We start from the raw sequence: 12,140 nt of genomic DNA, 5'->3' as shown, positions 1-12,140 counted from the left end.
TAGCTAAGCTTTGGAAACAACCCAAATGCCCAAAAATAGATGACTGGATCAAGAAGACGTAGTACATATATACCATGGAATATTACTCAGCATTCAAAAAAGATAAACACATGCAATTTGCAGCAACATGGATGGCGCTGGAAGGGATCATGCTCAGCGAAATAAGCCAAAAAGAAAAAGAAAAATACCGGATGGTCTCACTCATAACAGGAATCTAGAAAACTTAAATAAGGGACCAGGAAAATGAATAACTTTAAGAAAGTGAAAATCAAAATCAACAAAAAACTATGAACCAGAGACACTTTTAGGGGGCCGGGGGCGGGAGGGGAGGGATTGGGGTCAGAATGAGGGGGCTGCAATTGTATGGGGAATATAACAATAAAATTTATTATTTAAAAAAAAAAAAAGGCTGCTTAGAAGGGCATAATGAAACAAAGTTGAGGAGCATTTCTTTAAACAATAAAATATGCATTTTATATGTATCAATGTGTGGTAGGTCAAATTCACAGCTCTTAAAGCAAAAGGTGTGAAATGTTAACACCCTCAATTCCCCAAAGCAACAAAGCATAGATCAATTCAGACATATAAATGGATATGTAACAAAGCAACTACTACAAAGGATAAGTGTGTTCAATTAGCACTTAACTTTGGTTCCCTCATAACTATTCAATAACTGGAGAGCAAGAAAAGAGTAGAACAATATGGCACTTTCCCCTAACCTTTTAACTTCATTTTTCATTAAAGAAACAGATTTACTAGCAAAATTAGCTAATAACCAAAAATATTATCCAATTCAAAATCTGGAAAAGGTCACATTATCTTAAGTTCTTGTAATAATGTATCAATATAATTAATAATTCAAAATAAGACACTGACAGAAATGGCATATCACTGCAACCCAGTCTACAGGTGAGGATACTTGTATCCAGAAATAGAGCTAGGACCCCACCAACTTCAGGAATCTGACATTCTCTATTCTTTTAGTGTGAATCATCACAATCACATTATAAATACAAGTCTATCTCAAATAGATTTTTCTTAGCACCTAGTCAGTACTATATATACATTCATTCCCAATTTTCAATTTTCTCCTCTCACAACTCCACTATTCACAGCATGCCTACAAGGTGAGAAGAGAACCAGCCAATCATTATGGAAAATTTACAAAGCATAATTCAGTCACGCATAATCACAGGTAGCTGAGCAATTATTTACTAATAGAAGTCTATTATTGAAACTAACTTAAATTTTTTATAAAGCAAGTAGTTTCTATTGCATGCAACAGGGGAAAGGGAGTAAGTCAATTTAGAACACTTTTAAACATATACAATACATAGATGCCAAAAAAACCTAAAAACTTTACAAATTGCATTACCTTATTATCCATTCTGTTGATTAGCTCTAAGCTGCATTTCTCCCTTCCTTTTAAATGTCCATATATTTTTATATATGCTACTGGCATTTTAATTATTTTTGAAGTAAAACTAATACAGGCACATTATTTTTAAAAAACACAAAGCATTGTATATAAAGGAGTAAAGAGCAAACTTCCTTCCCAACACTCTTCAGCATGCACCTCCTGAAAAAAGTCTACATTTATACTAATTTTACTTCTACATTAGGGTATGTTTATGCTTTTTTATTTATACAATGGACTTATTTTATATGTACTATTTTGTACCTATCCACATCAAAATACAGAAATGTACCTTATTGATCAGAGTTAGGTAAGGCATGTGAAGCACCCAGGACATGTAAAGAGGACACGTTCAATCTTAAGCAGCAACCCTGAATTTCACAAGTTCCTGCTTAAAGCTTTGTGCATACCTTACACTAGCATCAGCCCCTAAAAGGATTACTTAGTATTCTAAAATAAGGGCCTATAACATTCACAAAATATTCCAAAATAAAGTTAACAGGAGGTGGGCTCTGGTGACTTCCATAAATTTATCCTACTTGTGCCTCAAATTCCAAAAAAAAAGTATCAAACATTAACATCTGTTTTATAGAATTGTTTCAGGGACTGAGAACATGCAAAGTACTTAGAAGGTTAAGACTCAATAAATGCTATTATTATTATTACTATTACTATTGCTATAATTGTTAATATTAGTACTATTAGTACTACCATTTTAATATATATTCTCTCTTTTGCCTATTAAAACAATGCGGCAATGGGCCTCCCCTGGTGGCACAGGCGGTTGAGCGCCACGCTGTGAAGCTGTCCGCAGCCTCTGCAGCGCCGGCTAGATCCCAGCTGGCCAGTGAGAATCCCACATGGCAAAGTAGATATCTCCTGTCTCACCCGCTGTTCCCCTCAGCAGTGTATTTCGCCAGTCTACCTGTTCTGTTACCCGCTCTGTCTCTGGTGAATCCTCTCACCCTCCCGTGCATCTGGGCTGTACCCCAGTTCTTGTATAAGTAAATAAATCTTTAAAATAAAATGCTGTAATGAATCTTCTTACCACATCTTATAAAAACATCCAAAAGGTAAATTTGTGGTAGAGAAATTGATACATCTAAGATTACAGGCATTTATTATTTTGAAAAGAACATATTCAGTCATATCAGTCACACGATTTAAAACAAAGATTCCAAAACAATTCAATAAATGGTGCTAGCATAATTAAATATCCATATGAAAAAAATCAAATTTAATCACTACTTCATACCATAATCAAAAATGTACTGGAGGCAAATAATGATCCTAAATGCAAAAGGTAAATGTTTCTGGGGTAGGACAAGGACAGGTGGAGGAAAGAGAGAGAACAGAGGAGAATATATTCATGACTGTGGAATACGTAAAAAGGTATTTAACAGTAAGCACATACCAAAAAAAAAAAAAAACCAGCAATAAATTAGACTTCAAGTGACATTAAGAAGTGAGTAGGGATGTCACAGACTAAGAGAAGACATCAGCAATATACATATAAGAACAGGCACTGAGATACAGAATATTTTCCTACAAGACAATCTTAAAATGGGAAAGATTTGAATGGCCATTTCACAAGAGTACATCCAAATGGCTAATAAAACTCTGAAAACATACTTAGTACTCATCAGAAAAATAAAGGTAAAATGAAAACACTATACATCCAACGAAAATGGTTAAAATTAAGACAACTGACAATGCAAAAGGTGGCTGAGGATATAGGGGAACTGTCACACCCATACTTTGCTGGTAAGGATTTAAACTGCTTCAATATTTAACAGGATGGACAGAACATTATATCTAGGAATTTGGCTCACCTTCTTTGGATCAAGATTTCCAAAAACTGAATTGGCATGGGGACAAACTTCAGACAATGAGCAACCAACCTTCACAATATCCTTGTTTCTACTGATAAGCTAGAAAGAAGAACATATGTAAGATTCAGTAAAATATTATTTAACAATTATGTAATTGAGGATTTTACTTAAGCACAATACTTAAGAGTTTAGAAAATTAGAAACTGAAATTCTATGTCAGTATTTTTTCATAATTTAAATGAGTTCTTTCTAACAAAAAAGGACTAGGCTATAGAAATTTTTCATTTCCCAGTGAGTTCATGTTGCTATTAAAATCAAGATATCAGGGCCTCCCCGGTGGCGCAGTGGTTGAGCGCTGGGTTGTGAAGCTGCCCACGGCCTCTGCGGCGCCGGTTCGATCCCCGGCTGCTCCCCAGCCACCGGAGGAGGGTCCCACATGGCACGCAGACCTCTCCTGCCGCCCGCTGCTCCCCTCAGCAGTGTACTTCGGTCCTTCTGCCTGCTCTGCTCCCCGCTCTGGCTCTGGTGAATTCTCTCACCCTCCCGCGCTTCTGACTGTACCCAGTGCATGTATAAACAAAACAAACAAATAAAATAAATAAATAAAACATGCCTCTATTTAAAAAAAAAAAAATCAAGATATCAAATAATATTAAATTATATAGAGGTAACTTTAAACAATTATCTCTGTGTTTTACTTTAGAGAAAATTCTAATTATTCCATTTGGATAGCATATTTTGGTCAAATTATATTAGTATTCTCACATACTTCTTGTTATGTACAGAAAACAAGTATAAAAACACATTCAAAATGTATACATACCTCTGTACATAAATACTGTAATATAACTAGTAAATTCCTTTCTCACAGGGACATGGGTTAACTATTTTAAAATTATTTTAGGTGTAATCTAGAATCAAAAATAATACATTATAGATAATGAGAACAGGGAGAATGAAATTACAAATAAGGCAGGCAGGCTAGAATAAACCTACAGAGTCAAACTAAAATTGGAAGATACAAGTACACCTCACAGATACTGCAGGTTCAGTTCCAGATCACCGCAATAAAGTTAACAGCACAACAAAGCAGTCATTCCTGTATCAACATGAATTCATAGTATGTATACATGTTTGTTTTGTAAATATGCACATATGAAAGCATTTAACTTTAGCAAACTTTAGTTTCATAGGATTGCTGCAAGGATTAAATGAGTTAGTACATGCAAAGTACTGAGAAGGCTGACTCAATAAATATTGTAATACTACCACTATTATTACTATTACTATTATTACTACTATTATTTTAATATATAACCCCTCTTTTGCCTATAGTTTATTAAATGTATTCATTAAAACTGATTTCACGGGCCTCCCCGGTGGCGCAGCGGTTGAGCGCGGGGTTGCGAGGCTGCCCGCGGCCTCTGCGACCCCGGTTCGATCCCCGGCTGCTCCCCGGCCACAGGAGCAGAGTCCCACATGGCGCGCAGACCTCTCCTGCCGCCCGCTGCTCCCCTCAGCAGTGTACTTCGGTCCTTCTGCCTGCTCTGCTCCCCACTCTGGCTCTGGTGAATTCTCTCACCCTCCCGCGCTTCTGACTGTGCCCAGTGCATGTATAAACAAAACAAACAAATAAATAAATAAATAAATAAATAAATAAATAAATAAAACATGCCTCTAAAAAAAAAAACCTGATTTCACCCATTTCTTTTTACTTTTTTATGTATTAGCTAAATTTTATATTGCTTATATGGCTCACATATTTCTGCCGGTAAATGCTGGTCAAGAAAGCTTTATTTAAACTAGTGATGTTCCCACATAATAAGGTTAATTCATCATTCAACCTGGGACACTGTTGCGTCTTTAATAAAAAGACAATGGGCATAGAAACAGAACATGTGGACACACTTTAAAACATATATTAATAAGAAGACACAGATTTGGGCCTCCCTGGTCGCGCAGCGGTTGAGCGTTGGGTTGAGAAGCTGCCCGCAGCCTCTGCAGCGCCAGTTCGATCCCCGGCTGCTCCCCCGCCACCTGAGGAGAGTCCCACATGGCGCGCAGACCTCTCCTGCCACCCGCTGCTCCCCTCAGCAGTGTACTTCGGTCCTTCTGCCTGCTCTGCTCCCTGCTCTGGCTCTGGTGAATTCTCTCACCCTCCCGTGCTTCTGACTGTACCCAGTGCTTGTATAAATAAATAAATAAATAAATCTTTAAAAAATAATAATAATTATAAAAAAAAAGAAAACACAGATTTGCCACAAGTTTTCTGTGAATATTACCATTCTCAACCTTTTCCATATAGATCTAAGTATGCTGGGTTAATCACATTCTTCTCTAACTTTTCTTCTCACAAATTCTATTTCCCACATTACCAATTCACTCCACCCCCCACAAAAAGGATTTCCCGGGCTACAGGAAGTGTAAAGAAATGTTATTCCTTCTCTTCCATATCATATGAGAGTGATTTAGTAGTTGTATATATAACTGTATGTGTTAGAGGGATTAACCTTCTTAAATTCTGGAAGATAAATACTTAGGTAGTTTGTTCTGTATTTAAAACTCAGTAAATTTATCTAGATTTAATCCTGCCAATAAAAAAAATGACCTATTAATGCTTCCAATTTTACCAGTGAAAGTTTCGTTTCAAAACTCATGCCATTAGAAAAAAAAATTTAAAAACTTAACATCTTTCAGGAACCACTAGCATGAAAGACCCCTAGGTGGGGCTATAACTTCACAAACACAAGAGTCTCTGAGAAACTTCAGTAATTTCGTGCAGTCTACTGCTGTTGGTAATTCTGAAACCATAGTTACAAACTTGTTTCTCTTCTTTTATTGTAACACCATACATTATAAGCCTACAACTCTTAAATCGGGTAAAATAATAGTTATCACCATTTGTCTTCTAATAATCCTTATGTTAAATAATGCTCAGTAATAAATTAGGCACTGAAATGACAAGGCTATAAATTATCCCACAGTTTTTGTGCTTGGTTGTTGGGGAAAACCTATTTTAATGGAGAAAAAGGTAGGAGGGGAAAGTAAATTAACCAGGTTGCCATTTACCTGGGCCCAAAATGTTACTGCATCTTCTACATGACTTCCAACCACATCTTCAACTAAAACCAAATCACAATGCAAAAAAAAAAAAAAAAAAATTAGAAGTTAATCAAGATCCTCTACGTCCTACATTCAAAAGTCAATTTTAATGTAAGTACCTGTATTGTACTGTGTATCTTCATCCATTTGGACAATTCCTGAAAAACTAAAACAATTTGATATCTTGAATTAGGACTCTAATAATCTGTTGAGTAACAGTGAATAAAGAATACACTATTTGCATAATATTCAAATTTCTACAAGTATGTTTGTCCTAAATATAGTTAACAAAAACCAAACTCTATACTAAAAATGACCTCAAAAATATTTTCAATAATTCTGTTTTACATATACCATTGTTTGCAATTCTATCATATACAGTGTCTGACTTTGAAATTATCTCTTTGGCCAAACTTTTAAAGATTTAAACTGCAGTGAGTAATTCGTGCACACTTTGAACATTACATAAATACTTTGAAACAAAATTAATATTTTTAAAATAACTGATGTCTTCCCAAAACATGGACTTCCACAATTGAAACAAAAAAGAGCACTACAATTATAGAGTAAATGCTTCAGAATGGTAATTTTATTGAAAAGTTCACAGCTTTTAAATACCACAATTTAATATTTTAGACTTTAGTCTTCCCTATTTGAAGGAAACGGAAATTTTGTGTTTTAATAACTTCGCAAGTTATCAAAGAACATCACTATGCCAAAGTTTCAAATGCTCTCTTAACCACAGAAAAAGTTTTTAATCTCACTGTCACAGGGCAAAAGAGGTCAGAAATTTTTCTAACATTACTCTTGATTTCTTAGCTTACAAACTTTTTCCAAATACACTGAAGTAGCTTTAAAACATCTTCAAAAAAAGGATACTTCCTCCAATACAATCTCCAAGTTTTTAATTGAGCAAAAACGTGTACAATCAAATGGGAATGTACAGGGAGGCCCTATTTCTCTGGAAGAAACTGATTTATTTCTTAAAAATGAAAATGTTCGCTTTGGGAACCCCTCCACACATTCTAAGAAGCTACTTCTAGAATCGTTGCTTTTAAAATCCTATTATACAGGGCGTCAAAATGACTTTCCCCCCGATGTTTACCAAGAAATTGAAGCTGCACTCACTTTTCTGCACCCTAAATAACCAAATGGCAGTTCCAAACCTTCCCATTCATGAAGAGTTTATGAAAAGAATCCAGATTTTATGAGGGACTTTCAAGCTTTAAGGGGCACCAAAGTTGCAGGGAGAGAGAATTCCACCCCCTAACAGCCAGCGTGACCCACCCTCGCCAAGAATACTAGTCCCAACCCAAGCTATCCGGAGGACGGTTTCACCTCTTGGCTCCACATCCAGAAATCGGGGTGTCTATCACCCTTAGAAACCGGCAGGCGGCTCGAAAGCGAAAGCAGGCCAGGAAACGGGCCTCAATCCACCTTTGGAAACTAAACCGCAAGCAGGAGCCGACAAAATGGTCGTCCAGTGGGCCGTCAAAGCACCTAATCAGAAGGGCTGCTACTGACCTCACACTTTCTGTCACAGAAGCTCTAAAACAGTGCTCCTGGCCCCACATGCTGGGCCTGCCGCTCGCCCGCGACGCCGCCCGCCCTCCGCCCGCGGCGCACGCTGTGGAGACCTACCTCACGCGCCTGGGCCGCTGGAGCTTCACACTGCGCTTGCGCGCCCTGCGCTGCAGCATCGTCCGGGTGAGGCGGGAGTTGCTGCCCGGCTCACTAGGCCGCCGAGGCCTAGGGCCTAGCGCGGGCGCTCAGAGCTGGGCCCCCGCACTGAGAGCAGTGCACCGGGAGGCGCAGGCGTGTGCGGGGGTTTATGGGTAGGGATGTCCACCACCCCGCCCCCCAACCTGCACCTGACAGCCAATTGCCAATTTTGTTTTGTTTTGTTTTAGCTTTGCTTTGTTTTGTTTTGTTTTAAAACGGGACTTCCAACAATGATGTGAGGTTGTGGCATGGATTGCCTCGTCTTTCCTGACTTGCTCACACTGATTTGAATCTTAAAACAACCAAAGTAGAAGCAGCCCAACATTCTTTTTTACAAGATGGAAAGGAAAAATTTTGGTAAATGAAAATGCGGTTTTCAGGTCAATAGTTCTACAAGCGATTCTCAGCCCAACGTTATTATCTAAACTCTTGGGTAGAAGCTTTTTCAGAACTGTAAGAGCTTCCCCAAATAAAATAAGCATTATAATACTATTACTGCACATGACAGATTCTGCTTTCTAGCACCATACATTCGTTTCTAGAATTTGATATTAAGGGAATCATACAGTATGTACATTTCTGACTCTCCTTTCCTTCAGCATAATTATTTAATTCAGTTTTGTCGAGTATAGACACTACGTTTTTTTTATTGTCGAATGCTATTTTATTGCATGAATATAATTTATCGTATGACAGACATTTGGCTTGTTTCCATTTGGGGGTGTTTCAAATAAAGCTGCTCTGAATAATCATGTGTAAGTCTTTACATGGGCCTGTGCTTTCATCTCAATACCTGGGAGTAGAATGATTGGGTCTTACACTTTTGTTTAACTTTTTCAGAAACTGACACACTATTTTTACAAGGCAGTTTTACTGTTTTATATTCTCCCCAGCAGTTTAGGAGTTCCAGTTGTTCTATATTCTCTCCCACCACCTTACGTGGTCACTATTTTTAAGATTAGACTTTTATGCATAATGGTATATATCCTTGTGGTTTAAATTTGCATTTCTAGTGACTAAAAATTTTGAGCATCTTTTCATGTTATTTTCAATGCATAGATCTTGGGTGCAGGGTCTGTTCAAACTTTTTCCTTTTTTTTTCAGCTGATTTGTTTTCTTACTGAGTTTTGATAGTTCTTTAAACACTTTGGATACAACATCTTCAGATTTGCAAATATTTTCTCCCAGTTTGTAACTTGTCTTTTTAGTCTCTTAAAAAAATACTTCAAATAGCAAAGTTCTTAATTTTGAAGAAGTTAAATTTATCAGTCTTCTATGGATTATACCTCTGTGTTATAGCTAAGCAATCTATGGCTAGCCCAATTCACACAAGTTTTCCCCTATTTTATGTTGTAGAAGTTTTGATGTATTAGGCCTTACATTTAGATCTGTAATTCTTTTTGAGTTAGTTTTTGTGTAAGATGTGAAGCAGGAACAGAGGTGGGGTTTTTTGTATATGGGTATCCAAATTTTCCAACACCATTAGTTGAAGATGCTATCATTTCTTTATTGAATTGCCCTTACACCTCTGCCAAAGATCAGTTGACCATATACGTGCCAATCTATTTTTGCGTTCTCTTTCTGTTACATTGATCTGTGTTCTTTAGACTAAACTCCACCATTGATACTGTTGTTTTTATAATAAGTCTTGAAGACATATTGTAAGCCTTTCAAACTTACTCTTTTCAATGTTGTTTGCTGACTTGATTGGAGGAGAGAGTCAAAGTTGTTGCAATCTTGCCACCGGTACTATTAGATTTGGGCCTATTAGCACAGATTGACTTCACCTACAGAAGATGAGATTTTCCTTAAAGATGCTAATTGAGGCACACTAGCCTTCACAGCATGCCTTAAGTAGCTAACATGAGCCCAGGTCATTTTCTTTTTTCCAAGATTTCCAAAACAGTTAATAATGGCTAACACCACTTCCATCTTTACAATTTCCATGGATACCATTCCACTGTAATGGCACAGCCACTGTATCACCTAACACTTCTCTTCAACCTACACTTTGCCAAAATCCACTACAGCAACTTTCATGCATCTATGTCAGGAATTCATTACCACACTTACCACCATCTTTATTGTCAGCTGTCCAGCAAATGATCCAGTCACAGAATCCCACACAGAGAGTTTGCTTTCTAAGGCCATTTCTGACACCAATCTTAAGCTGGTTTTACCTCCTACCCAAAAGTAAAGCCAAAGACAATCAATAGGTGATTTATTTGGAAAGAGATCTGAGAAAACCAGAGAGACTGAAGAGCGAAAAAGGGAAAAAGAGAAAGCTAACATAAGAAATATGTTTGGAGTTGGCTACTGCTATGTGTGACTGATGTACAATCCCACAGGATTTTCTGAGGAAGCTGTGAACAGTATCACAGAATTGTCTTCCTAGAAAATGGAAGGAGGAACATTTATTGGCTTTCTGTAGGGTAAGGTAAAAAGTATCAGGCTTTTCTGCCCTCCCGCCATTAGGATGGATGACGGAACCCTGTGGTCCTGAATGCATGCCTGATGGCGGGCACCTGGAGTAGAGTATGGGCATATGTAGATGGGATTCACCTGGGCTATGACTGGGCTTTTAAGGGCGGCATCACAGGGACTCCAGCAGAAGCCGAAAAGAAGAGAAGCAGTAGAAGCAGCAGAAGCAGAAGCAGAACGAATGGAAGAACAAAGAGAACATGAGAGAAGGCCAGAGAGCCCAGAGTGAGGACTTGCTAGGGACTGGGAGGACTGCCAGCCTCCCAGCCCCCCAGCATCCCTGCCTGCTGTTTACCTGGTAAATTCCAATAAAAGCTTGCAAAAGCCACTGAGGGCTCCAGGACTCTCCTTTACCCGGTCTGCTGGATCATAGAAAACCTACACTTTCACCTCCCATTGGTCAAGGGTTTGCCCCAAAATTATTCACGGCCCCAAATGTCTGGGCTGCACAGCATGATACAGCGGGGTTCCAATCCCAAGACACAGCGTCAGAGGATCCATAGGGAAAGCCAATAGTCATGACATGATCCCAAGACAAAGTGCCATCAAATGACTTCCATATGAAGCTGCCAGAAGCCTGCTTAAAAGTATTTCACAGTAGTACAGGAGTAAGAGGTAGGACCAAGAGGATTTGAAGTGGCATACAAGAATTATATATACCATGCATACTGTAGGGTAAGTAAAGTATCGGGCTTTTCTGCCCTCCCACCACTAGGATTGATGATGGATCCCTGCAGTTCTGAATGCATGCCTGATGGTGGGCACCTGGTGTAGGGTGTGGGCATGCATAGGTGGATACACCTGGGCTGAGAAACTGGGCTTAGAAGGGTGGTGTCAGCAGACAAGGACGCCAGCAGAGCTTGAGACAACGAGAGTGAAAAGACCAGAAGGAAAACGAGAGCAAGAGAACGAAAGGAGCAGAGAAGCAAAGGCCACAGGAGAACTTGGAGAGCCCAGAAAGAGTGAAGACTTGCTGGGGGCTGGGAGGTCTGTCAGCCTCCCGGACCCCCAGCACCCCTGCCTGCTGTGTGCGTGGTAAATCCCAATAAAAGCCTGCAAAAGCCACCCGAGGGCTCCAGGACTCCTCCTTTACGCGTCTGTTCCATCCCCTCCTGCCGCTACAAATACTTAAGAAAACAACTTTAAAAATCACATACCAGGGCCTCCCTGGTGGCGCAGAGGTTGAACGCTGGGTTGCAAAGCTGCCCGCGGCCTCTGCGGTGCCGGTTCGATCCCCAGCTGCTCCCCTGCCACCAGAGGAGGGTCCCACATGGCGCGCAGACCTCTCCTGCTGCCCGCTGCTCCCCTCAGCAGTGTACTTCGGTCCTTCTGCCTGTTCTGCTCCCCGCTCTAGCTCGGTGAATTCTCTCACCCTCCCGCGCTTCTGACTGTACCCAGTGCATGTATAAACAAAACAAACAAACAAATAAAATAAATAAATAAAGCATGCCTCTATTAAAAAAAAAAATAAAAAAAAAATCACATACCACTAGAAGATGGTTATACAATTTTAAAATAGTTTATTTAGAAACATAAGCCAACATTACAAAGTTTGAAAAACAAAAAGTTAAGGATCTTAACTATTT

General features: G+C 39.0%; 1 protein-coding gene across 3 annotated transcripts in view; it reads right to left on the bottom strand.

The window, feature by feature from the left end:
- STK31 (serine/threonine kinase 31) overlaps positions 1-8,079 on the bottom strand; it is an 82,498-nt gene extending 74,419 nt beyond the window's left edge. Inside the window, exons 1-4 of one of the 3 annotated variants that reach the window (XM_037509239.2) lie at positions 7,993-8,079; positions 6,471-6,517; positions 6,319-6,371; positions 3,250-3,348 (exon numbers count right to left, since the gene is read on the bottom strand). In XM_037509239.2, coding sequence (XP_037365136.1) covers positions 3,250-3,348; positions 6,319-6,371; positions 6,471-6,517; positions 7,993-8,051 — 258 coding nt within the window. In that variant the 5' untranslated portion in view covers positions 8,052-8,079. Of the gene's footprint in view, positions 1-3,249; positions 3,349-6,318; positions 6,372-6,470; positions 6,518-7,689; positions 7,824-7,875; positions 7,967-7,992 lie in introns of those variants that run through there. The other 2 variants (XM_037509249.1, XM_037509255.2) reach the window with 2 other exon arrangements.
- Positions 8,080-12,140: the final 4,061 nt, after the last annotated feature.

The sequence above is a fragment of the Talpa occidentalis genome, unplaced genomic scaffold (assembly GCF_014898055.3).
Source record: "Talpa occidentalis isolate TD23 unplaced genomic scaffold, MPIMG_talOcc4v2.1, whole genome shotgun sequence".
Taxonomy (NCBI): Eukaryota; Metazoa; Chordata; class Mammalia; order Eulipotyphla; family Talpidae; genus Talpa; species Talpa occidentalis.
The sequence above is the reverse complement of the archived record's forward strand: the minus strand, read 5'-3'. Positions and strand labels throughout refer to the sequence as shown.